The following is a 12,167-nucleotide window of genomic DNA, read 5'->3' as shown; positions in this document are numbered from 1 at the left end:
ATAGTACAAAATCATAGTATAGGTATGGATCAGTGTAGGCTATGTTGTCAACACCCTGAGGTACCAATAAAGTATGGATATCATGTGCCGCCTTATTGACAGATTAGTGCTTCTCCTCTTCCGGAGGGCATTAACTTGTGCTAGCTGCACACCCCAAGCCAGTGTAATCTGAGTGTGGCTATGTCTCTCAAATGGCCAAACATCAGACTATTGCCTATTTCACTCATATCTAGTAAGCAACGTACAAAAAGTACCAGGCCATGGATAGGTTCTCAAGTGCATCCATTAGGGGCAGCTTCACCCACTAGCAGGGTATTTCGGAGCAGCAACAGTGCGCTATTGATATTTTCATGTTTGTGTTGGAGATAGCAGTGCCAGTGGGTACTCGATTACTTACCACATTCTATTCAATTAAATTTAAAAAAAACTTGGGATGTAGAATAGTTTTGGTCAGGTATATCTTCCATTTTAGTGAATCAGTAAGTTGTGAAAAATAAAACAACCATTTTCTAAAACCATATCAAAAACGTTTAATTTTTTCAGCAGATATATTTAAATTTTTTATTTTTACAGAATAATGTGACTGAATGATCTATGTAACATTCAGAAAAGTTTAATTAAAATACATTTCCAGTTCCGGCAATGTTAGACACAGGTTACAAGAGAGTCTGAACTTTTACCTTCTTACTGCACATTCGCCTTATAGATTTCAGTAGTCATATGACCACACAAGTGTAAGACATTAATATGAATGAAACCATGTTTTCATTCATAAAGCAATGAAATCTGCAGTGAATAATTCAAAATTCTATAAACTTAATGATAGTGATAAATGGTACTACTTGGATTTTGACATGGCTTTTGATTTCTATATGTAGTCAGCTACAGACAAATGTCCTGCTCATTACAATATGCACCTTAATGTAACAACATGCCACATTTCATAATAAATCAATTATATCAGCTATCAGTTGTATCACTTTACAATATCCTGGAACTACCCAATAGGGCTGTGGAAGTACCGCACAGACCAACGGTTCAAGAAGGCAATTTCCCACCACCTTCTCAAGGATAACTCTGGATGGGAAAAAAAATGACAGTCCACATCCTGAGAATTAATATGACAAATAAGAAAGTGTGCAATCAGTTGGGGAAGGTTGATTTGGTGGGTACAAGACCATCGCTATTCACATTATCAAATGGAGCCAGCTGGTGGTAATCCTTGTAGAGTTCCATCATGGAAACCTAATCTAGAGTACGAAAGTAGGGGTGTCCAATCTTTGTCATGTGGGTCATATAAATGTCCATCAATATGATTCATTTAGCTTGCAAATATCACAAATTTTAGGTCCCAAAAAATCCATATGTTCTGATACAGGATTTAATCATCAATAAGGCAAAAAAATGTTAAGAACTGCACTTTCCAAATTGCTGGTGACAACATTCAAATAGGACAAACCAACAAATAAGAAATTTCAGCATAAATTAGATGCGAGTCACCTACGCTTTGCAGGTGCACGGGCCAGCATTTTTGAACTGCCCTGTGCTAAACTGTACTCACTGACTCCTGTTCAACATCCAGAATAGGCACTCACTTGATAATTAGCACAGATATTTGTAGAGTGTTCTAAGTAGTGAATATATTTTGATCTGACATTGTTAGGACAGAATAAATAAGGGAATATGGCAAGGATGGTTAAAACAGGGGGGGGGGAAAGTACAGTACAGGTTAAAAACTAAAATTCAAACCTGTCGGCTTCATAATATTATGCAGAAGGATTGGGATTTATCATCGCATCTCAATGCCAATGTTCTCAAATTTGTACTTTTGCTCGTCCAATGATAGTAAAAGTGCGAGCAAGACTCCCACATTTCCAATATATTCCTCTGGGGACAGCATAGACATGTAAATTAGAAATATAATTGATGATTGCCAGTGGGGAGTTGCTCTCACAGGGAGCCTGTGACTGATGTGCAGCCACGATTTTCTTTCAATAAATTTTGAGGGGCATAAAACAATCAGTGTCTTCATTTTGCTCTCTGTGAATTCAGCTCCCTTCTGGAGCAAAGGATTGTGGCATCAGTCCTGTACATTGTTCCTAGTTTAATAAATGGCCACAACACAGTCATTTCTGAAGTACAGGAGAGTCAAACCATCTTCAGATGAACTAACTCCGTTAAAATCACTGCCGCACTCAGCTGGAGAAAATCCCTTCTCGCGATGACTTTTTTTTACTCTGCGTTCATCCATTTTTAAAAATAAATGTAGAGGACCCAATTCATTTTTTCCAATTAAGGGGCAATTTAGCGTGGCCAATCCACCTACCCTGCACATCTTTGGGTTGTGGGGGTGAAACCCACACAAACACGGGGAGAATGTGCAAACTCCACAGACAGTGACCCAGAGCCGGGATCGAAACTGGGACCTCGGCACCATGAGACAGCAGTGCTAACCACTACGCCACCATGCTGCCCGTGTTTATCCATTTTAATGCTCCAATAAATATGTACAGTTATAAACAAAGCCACAACTTTGAGTTTGACTGCTACCTAAATGTAAAGTTGCTAAAAAAGCACATGATACAAAAGGTACTTCACAGTGCAGGGTTAAATAGTTAACAATGGGTTTGTGTGAGTATACTAAGTGAGTTGTATAAGTCAGAGTAATTTAGAGAACATTCAAATCTAGAAACTCGAGCATCATATGCATCTGAAGAATGAAAATTGTTTCAGTGAAGCATTGAGCATGGAAAATATAGCAAAAATACATAGAGATATAAAAAAACACTACATAAAAACAGCATTCAAGAGCATGTCCTTATAATACAATATATTGTTTCTTTTAAGAATAGCCTTTGTCATTCAGAATTTAACAATAATGTCTCTTCATAAAGATGCCAGTTGCAGTAGCAGGACTTTAAACTGATGAGAGTGATAGGAGAGTTCCGTGACCTTGTCCACCATCTCCTGCACTGCTGCTATGCTGGGATATTGTAAGGCAGCTGTCTTGGTTGCCATGACAATGCTTTTAAGAAGTTCACAAAGCAGATTACTGTAGTTTAACACTTTATTCCGAACATCCTGGGCCATAGCTTGTCTTGATAATGTGTCCCCTATAAATACAAGTTTGTGAGCGCTGAGGATAATGAATTTACTGTGAGCCACAAAGATTCTGGGTGGCTGTCCGCCGCTGATAGAATTGAAGAAGGCATCAATGGCGTTCAGAAGTGTTACAAAATGAGTCTCGCACTGTTCAGAGTAGAAGAAGAGAAGCTGCTTATCTTGAGAACTGAGACTGCTGCTCTTTTGAGGAATGTGCTGCGGAGCTTTCCAGTTTGAGAGGTCGTTTTCCACTGGCTTTGCGACTTCTTTCTCCAGCTCTTGGAACTGGTTTAACTGGAAAAAATAGAAAAGTAAATCCATTTCTTAAAAATCAATTAAAACCAATTTGAACAAAATTATTTTTCCTGCTCACGTTTGCAATTTCCAAATTCCACAAGTGAAAACTGTTCACCCAAGTCCAGCACTGCAAAAATGTATTTGTTTTACTCTCCTCCCAAACCAAAAACTTGAGATTTCCCTCCAGATGTGTACTCACATCGAAACTAAAGTACTCCTCCCAGCTGGATATTAGTGACCACAATTAGATATAATCACTTCTACCGAATCAATGTTGACATGCTTTTAATGTAAAAGAAAAAGAGAGGACAAGGAAAAATTCCAACGTGTTACAAATGACAGAATATTTTTCCATTCTATTAAAAATAATATACATGCCAGATCATAGAACTGTCTCTTATATTTCAGTTGAGAAGGGAAAATATTCATGACATTTTTGTGCAGGTCAAGCCAGCCACTGAAAGCATTAAAAGGACAATAGAACTTCCAAAGGCAATGCTGAAAAATGTTTACTGCTAAATGCCTTCATCAGAGTAATAAGATTTAGGGCCCTGTGATTGTAAAACTTGATTACAGCTAGGCAATGCAAGTCAGATCTCATTTTCAACTAACATTTGCACCTCACTTTGTATTGGTAGGTTGGAAATGAGTGAGGATAGAAGGTCAAATTTCATCTGGAGAAGAGAATCCTTTCCAAAATTACTTGAGAGTCTCACTTGTTTTAATGTAGAACAAAGAGACTATGGAAAATTAACTTTTTACACATTTTGCTGTCTTACATTACCACATCAATATTTTATATATTGATGCTAGTATCGTGTCAGTCAATACGCATTTAAAATAAATATCTGTTGACTGGCAGTCATGGTTAATCAATATGATTAAACCTTCACATAACTATTTGGAATGTTCGAAGGGAGTTAAAATTCTTGTTGACGTAATCAAGTCTTTCAGGCTACTAACTGACGGAATATGCACACACAACAAAACATACTTGATGTTGTTCCAGCTGCACTTTGTTCTGTTTGACAATGTTTTCTTTTTCCAGGAGATCCCTTTGTTGCCTCTCGAATTCATCTTTCCCCTTAAATATTTAAAAACACAAAGTCAACCGACATGACCGAGATATTTTCAAAAATTACACACACTGCAATTCAGCAGTTGGAGATTTACAGTTTTTGCATTCATGATTTTGAAGACACCCTCATGAGGAGTGCCAGGTTATAGAAGTGTCCCTTATATTTCAGTTGAGAAGGGAAAATACTAGTCGCATTTCTCTACAGGTCAAGCCAACCACTAAAAGCATTAAAAGTGCAATGTAACTTAAAATAACAATGCTGAAAAATGTGCACGGCCAAGTGCTTTAATCAGAGTAGAAAGATTTTTGCATTTAGATAATTACAAAAAGCTAAAAGATTGTAATTCCAAATGCTTTTCATACATTTCTTAACTTAAAACATGAGGAAGGGAAAATGCATAGGATTACATGAGATATTAGGCCAGATACCTAGCTTCCCCTTAAATGTATCTACACTATCAGTTTCGACCTCACCCAGTGGTAGGGAGTTTCGATTCCAAAATCCAAAGGTGAATAAGTTGTAAAATGCAGTGGCCCCAGCCTGTGCAACACCAATTCCCACCTTCTGCCACTCTGATCAACTTACCCTTTGGGTTAATACATTTATTCTTAATACTCTAGTGGATTTCTTAGCGACCACCTTAATTTGAAGGCATGTAGATAGTTCTTCCCTACAAGTGGAAACATTCTGTATGCACCATATTAAAACTAACAAAACCTTTCATTTTCCAGCACTCAAATTAAGTTACCCCGGTGCCCCCTCCTTTCAATATGAGACCTGGGGGTGAATTGTATGCTCCCGTTTTTTGTGGGCAGGAGCGGAGAATCTTGCGAGAGGCCTAAAACGCGATGTAAGGTGGCAGGGTTTCCCATTGCGATTGTCCCCACCCCCCACCAATGAGGTAATGAGAATCCTGACATTCAACATTGGATTCCCATTAGACTATATTTACATCTGATTTTCAGGCCTCTACACCTCAAAAACTGCCCCCTCTCCCATTACATAATCCATTCATGTGAATCAGGACAAGTCTCCAACAGTGTGCGTCTGCCAGAGGGGTTCGGGTATGATAGATTGGGCTGGGGTGGAGAGGGTCATACCCAGACACTGCCCGAGCTAGTGCTCCATGGGTGGGGTGGGCGTTGCTAGGGGCGATAATTCAATTCAATAGGGAGAACTAATACAAACCTGCAAATGGACATAATCGTAGTCTTCCATCCAACTTTTATCTATGGTTTCTTTGCCTTTAATATGATCCTGATGGTCCAACTGCGGTGGGCTATGCAAAGGCTTTATCTGAATCAGTGTCTTATCTCCATGTGAATGGGGCTGATTACAGTTTGTAGAAATGATGTCGTCAACAGTCCCTTGGTTTATTTCATGGACAGTCTCGAGGTTTGTAATTCCAACACCTTGTTTGAATAAAAGTTCTACATTTGTGCTTATAGAAGATGCTAACTGCTTAACATCATCTGGTATAGTCTTTGTCACCATGACAAAACGGTCTAAGTCATCGCATTTATTATGAGACCTGTTAACCACCAAGATGTTCAAGGACCAGTGATTGTTATCCAGTGCCTGGCTGGTATGGACTAAAATCTGGTAAGAGTCATCCAAACGCTGCAGCTGCTTTCTGAGTTTGTTGTGAAGGCTGATATCTGATAAACGTGATGCATTGGCGACAGCTCCTTGGGCAAATCCAAGGAAGCCCAGTAAGGAGTGCATTACTTTGTCAACATTGGCATGTATTCCATTGAGGTTTTTTTCCATGACCTCATAAGATCTCCAGTTAGGAATGACAAAAGCTACAAGCTCCTTTATGGACGTATCCACACTCTGCTGCAGTTGAGTCAGTTTCTCAAAAGCAGAGTCCAGGTCGAGCAGTAACTTCTTCTCTGGCAGTGGTGAGGCTGAAATAGAAGACTCCTTCGATGTGGTCGAAGATGTAGACATGTTACTCCGTGTACTACCTGTGCTAGAGAAGGACAAACGGTTCATTCCATCAGTCATATCCTGTGCCACCTTCAAATCTTGTGAAACCTGTGGTGGAACGTCATATATTGCATTCTCCACTGCTGGTGTCGCTCGGTCAAAATTTTGAAAGCCGCGAGGAATATCGTAGATGTCCTTTTGTGGGGACTGCTGGTGGGTTGGTGGAATATCATAAATGCTCTGTTTTTTTGAAACCAACTCCGAATTAACCACTGTCGGTGGGACATCATAAACAGACTGTTTCAGAGAACTGATCCCACCTCCTGGATGAGCCGAGTTCAGTTTTAAAAGTGGCTTTACAGTGGTTGGAGGGATGTCATATAACCCTTCAGAGTTTTGACTTATAAATGGATCTATGAAGTGTCTCGTCGGTGGTGGGAAGTCATAAGTAGCTTCTCTGTCATAACTGCCAACTGCTTCCTTGAAAGAAGTGGGTGGAATATCATAAACCTATAAATAAATTGTAAAAATAATTAGACACCCATTTTTGATACAGAGCTTTTGAATACTTTTTAACACCATGACGTTTTAACACTATTATTGACATTCTGGGCACGATCCACCCTGCTCCCAGATGCACCTGGCTCACAACACCTCACGAGATCCAACGTGAATCGTGGGCGGCACGGTAGCACAGTGGTTAGCACAGTTGCTTCACAGCTCCACGATCCCAGGTTCAATTCCCGGCTTAGGTCACTGTCTGTGCGGAGTCTGCACACTCTCCGCCAGTCTGCGTGGGTTTCCTCCGGGTGCTCCGGTTTCCTCCCATAGTCCAAAGATGTGCAGGTTAGGTGGATTGGTCTTAGTGTCCAAAAAGGTAGGGTGGGGTTAGGTAAGGTGCTCTTTCCAAGGGCCAGTGCAGACTCAATGGGCCGAATGGCTTCTTTCTGCACTGTAAATGCTATGATTCTATGACATTGCCTGTTAAGTAATGAGACATTCCAATTAGTTGTCTCATTTATGTTAAGTATCCAATAATTGACACTGATATGTAAAGGGGCTTCAGGTCGTCTTTGTGTCAGGTGATGTGAAGATAGAGTTTTGTGCAGAGTCTGTTAAAGTGGAATAAAGGTGTTTGTAAAAGGAGCAGTACCTTTGACTCTTCATACAACAGCAGCTAAACGTCTAACAAATGGTAGCAGAGGATGGTTGCTGTGCAAATGTGAAGGGTTGAAAGATACAACTTTTCCAGACCAAACCAAGAAGTAAGTGAGAAGAAAAAAAAAAATGATATAGTGCTGAACATAGGATAAACATGGTCGGATTTTGATAGTTTCCGGAAAATAGAGGATTTCTCCTTGGAAAACTATATAATGGAATTTGGCAGACTATATAAAAGGCTGCAGAAACACAACCTGGAATTTCCACAGTCTGTGTTGGCCTTTAAATTACTTGACTGTGCTAGAGTGAGCAACATGGATAGGCTCCTGGTTTTGACAGGAGTTCAGTTTGCGGATAAGGATACCTTATTCGATCAGGCGACAGAAGCTTTAAAAAAGTTTCTGGGAAACATTCGATTCCGATGGCTCTGATGACCCAAATAGGTCAGTCTGCAATAAAGCAGAATATGGAAGATACACTACTAACAGGATGGCGAAATCGCACGGCTACAAACAGGTTCCAAAATTATAGAAGGAGATCGGGACCCGGAAATTATGAAGCCAGAAACCCAGTTAGAACCTACAATAGGAAGATGAACCCCAGAAATGCCTGGTGTTTGATAAATCGATGTTTTCGATGTGGCTCTCAATACCATTATGCTTTCAACTGTCCAGCACGTTACAATAGACTGTTTGAAGCGACACATGACACGGAAGAGTCAGAAGAGGAAAAAGATAGTGACCAGAAAGAAGGCATTGTCTTATTAACAAGCAGTTTTACGCTGGTAATGAGGGCGTTGGTTGCAGAATCCTTTAATTGTGCTGTATTGGACAGTGGCTGAACATCTACTGTGTGTGGAATTAACTGGTTAAAATGTTACCTGGACTCCTTGATTGCTGAAAATCGTAACAAGGTTAAGGAATTTGAAAGTTCCACAAGTTTCAGGTTTGGGGATGATAATACTCTGAAGTTGCTTGCAATATTGCCAGAGTGAATCATTTCATTAGCACGGATGTTGTATCAAGTGAGATACCTTTGCTTCTGAGCAGACCGTCGATGAAGAAAGCACACATGAAACTGGATATGGAACAGGATAAGGAGACAGTTTTTGGAAAGACGGTAGACTTACAATTTACACAGTCGGGACACTATTGTATTCCATTACTGACAAATAATATTTCAAATACAGTTGTTAAGGATGTGTTAATGGCAGTTGAAAATGGGACTTTAGCTGATAAAAAGCTTGTTGTATTAAAACTGCACAGGCAATTTGCGCATCCGTCTCCTCGGAGGCTGCAAAATTTATTAAAGGTTGCAGGGGTAAGGGATGAAGACTATACTAAACTTATAGAACAGGTTAGTAATCGCTGTGAAGTCTGTAGGAAGTACAGAAGACACCAGCATGACCGATAGTAACTCTACCTTTGGCCAGAGATTTGACCGACATTGTGGCCATGGACCTTAAGATCTGGGATAAAGCCAATAATATATTTATTTTGCATTTTGTAGATTTAGCGACCAGATTTAGTCAATCAACGATTGTATGAAGTAAAGAAAAGAGAATAATTCTGGATCAAATCGTGGAAAAATAAATATGAACAGGAATGGGCCCACCGGCAAAATTCCTTACGGACAATGGGGGAGCAGTACCTTTGACTCTTTATACAACAGCAGCTAAACGTCTAACATTGCCACGCTATGAATCCCACCCATTGTGGGCGGAATCACTTTTTGGCAAATCTGCATATTAGAGTTAGACAGTAAGTGCAGATTCCTGAGTTACCTGAAGTTTTGAGATTCATCTCCCTTGCCTCAGAGACCTCGGGCGAGCGTCGGGGGCTCGGAGATCAGGACACCATTTCAAAATGGCGTCCCGATCTTTTGCTACACTGGGGAATTCCACCAGTGTACAAAATGGGGCTATGTGCGGCCTTGGCCGCGCGTTTCCAGCTGAGGCCCCTTGTACAACATGAGTCGCGTTGAATAGCCACGTGATTCTCAGCACTGAAAGCGCCGGGAAACACATGGATAAACGTGCTCGCGATGGGACTTTGTTCCTATTTGGGTGAATTGCGCTCTTTCTTTGGCTGAACTGAGAGCCAATCCTTATTGAATAACTAAATGTGAACTTCTGATCCATCCACTCAGTTGTTATAGCCCTCAACCCGCTGTACAGGCAATGAGCAAACTGGTCAAAACAGTGACTGTGAACAGAAAGGCATACTTAAAAGATTACAAACATTGTTAATTTTCCCACAATCGGGGATCTAGTGCAGCACATTAAGGGTCATTGGACTCTGGGCAGCAGTGTATTTCAAACCCTTAATTTAAAAAAAAGCCGTCAGTTTTACAAACAATCATGTATTATGTATGTGATGTGCAGCAAATACTTACACTCTGTTTGTCCTTCCCCATACAAGACGGGATATCATACAATCCTTTGGCTTTGAATTCTTCCAGTTGTGCCTGATGCATGGCTCCTTTTAGCATTGCAGGAGGGATATCATACAGCTGTTAAAGGCAAATTGGGGTTGGTCAGAACATATGCCAAACGCTATTTAAATATTAATTGATTTGAAGTGGCTGGGATTTGTAGCCATGTAAAATGGCCACCTGCAAAGAATCTTGGGAATTGTGGTCAATTTGGGACACAGACAGGTCGTGCAAAGAAACCAGACTTGGCTGAAACTTGCATCCATTGAGAATCAATTCCCATTTTCCCAAGACAATAGCATTCGCATTAAGGACCATCAACGATAGCAGACTAACCGGTGCCACCCCCCCCTTATTTGGAAAGGCCAATGTGCCTGGGACAATGATAGCTAGGACCCGCCCAGCCATCGAGGTATCCGCCCCCTAACTGGCTAAGGTCGATGAGGGTGATCGAACCCCTATCGATCCATTGGAACTGGAGTAAGGACCGCCCAAAAGGACGCGAAAGAGACGAAGGATAAAAAGCCCTGTGCACTGGAGATCGGTCTCGTTTAGGACTGGCCCGTGCGCCACCAACTGCAGCAGAACAACCACGGTCAAGGACCCGCGACCATCCTGGAGGACGAGCCCAGCTGAGACGAACCCAACAGCTTCCAACCGACTTTATCCACGTGGACCTGGATAAAGGCTTTATCTCGCACAGTGCCGTTCACTCGAAGTTAAGTAAAGGTCATCTTAGTTGTTAGGTGTAGTTTAGTACAGAGCCGCGTGTATTATTGCATAGAGATACAAGTCCTGTGTTATTACTAAACTATGTTTTTGAGCTAACATACTGGTTGTGTGGTCATTTGGTCAATGTAAGAAACAGCTTGTGGTTCACATAAAGGGTAAAAAGGCAACAGATTTAAAAATCTTTTCTCCAAGGTTTTTCTTTGATTTTGCTTTTTATAACCCTGCTTCTTTCATAGGAAGCAGAGAGTAAGGATAAATGGGTTATTTTCTGGTTGGTAAATTGTAACCAGTGCAGTGTCACAGCGATCAGTGCTGGGACCTCGACTATTTACAGTCAATATCACTGTCTTGTATGAAGGGACCAAACGTATGGTACTTAAATTTGCTGTTGGCACAAAGATTAGTAGGAAAGTAACGTTTCAAGAGGATAAGAGTCTTCAGAGGGGTTTAGATGGGTTAAGAGAGGGGCCAAAAAGTTGACAGATGGAGTATAATGGGGTAATGTAAACTTGTCCACTTTGGCAGGAAGACTGGAGAAGCAGCATGTAATTTAAATAGAGAGGGAGTGATCTTTATAGATTATAGAACATACAGTGCAGAAGGAGGCCATTCGGCTCATCGAGTCTGCGCCGACCCACCTTAAGCCCTCACTTCCACTCTATCCCCGTAACCCAATAACCCCTCCTAACCGTTTTTGGACACTAAGGGGAATTTATCACCTAACCTGCACGTCTTTGGACTGTGGGAGGAAACCGGAACACCCGGAGGAAACCCATGCAGACATGGGGAGAACGTGCAGACTCCGCACAGACAGTGATCCAGCGGGGAATCGAACCTGGGACCCTGGCACTGTGAAGCCACAGTGCTAGCCACTTGTGCTACCGTGCCGGCTATGTTGCACCTCAAAGGCAGTGAGGTGCCATGTGACACGGCTGGTAGATCCCTCTTCCGGGATCCACCCAGCTCGCCACGCCTTGCGAGATCTAATGGGATCTCACGAGATGCTGCGCTATGAATTCCACCCATTGTGGGAGGATCACGTTTTAGCATTCTGCATATTAGAGTGTGACAGCTAGTCTCACTCTTATATAAACTCCCACATCTACCCAAGGCATTGGGATCGTTTAGTGTTGGTCTCTACAAACGGGGACAAGCCGGAATTGCACCCGTGGGGATCTCCAAGGGGATTGGAGGCCCCCTGGTGCTTGCCGCTGCACAGGGTGGTACAGTGGCACCGTTGGTGTCCCCTAGGCACCTTGCTACTGCCACCCTGGGAGTACTCTGGGTGCCAGCCTGGCACTGTTAAAGGTGCCATGCTGGCATTTTTCTCCAGGACGGGGATCTGGTCCAGGGGGACCCAAGGACCCTCTCAGGGGAATGTTCAGGCTCTGGGAGGGTGGGAGGGTGGCAGGGGGGTTCTTGGGATCACAA

The 12,167-nt window shown here is 41.8% G+C and overlaps 1 protein-coding gene across 1 annotated transcript in view; it reads right to left on the bottom strand.

The window, feature by feature from the left end:
* Positions 1-505: 505 nt before the first annotated feature.
* The window catches only part of nedd9 (neural precursor cell expressed, developmentally down-regulated 9), an 81,400-nt gene continuing 69,738 nt past the window's right edge, over positions 506-12,167 (bottom strand). Inside the window, exons 4-7 of the mRNA XM_072509582.1 lie at positions 9,966-10,082; positions 5,667-6,920; positions 4,394-4,483; positions 506-3,396 (exon numbers count right to left, since the gene is read on the bottom strand). Coding sequence (XP_072365683.1) covers positions 2,887-3,396; positions 4,394-4,483; positions 5,667-6,920; positions 9,966-10,082 — 1,971 coding nt within the window. The 3' untranslated portion in view covers positions 506-2,886. The remainder of the gene's footprint in view (positions 3,397-4,393; positions 4,484-5,666; positions 6,921-9,965; positions 10,083-12,167) is intronic.

Source organism: Scyliorhinus torazame, chromosome 6 (assembly GCF_047496885.1).
Source record: "Scyliorhinus torazame isolate Kashiwa2021f chromosome 6, sScyTor2.1, whole genome shotgun sequence".
NCBI classification, from domain to species: Eukaryota; Metazoa; Chordata; class Chondrichthyes; order Carcharhiniformes; family Scyliorhinidae; genus Scyliorhinus; species Scyliorhinus torazame.
Note: the sequence above shows the minus strand (reverse complement) of the source record. Positions and strands in the feature narration are given on the sequence as shown.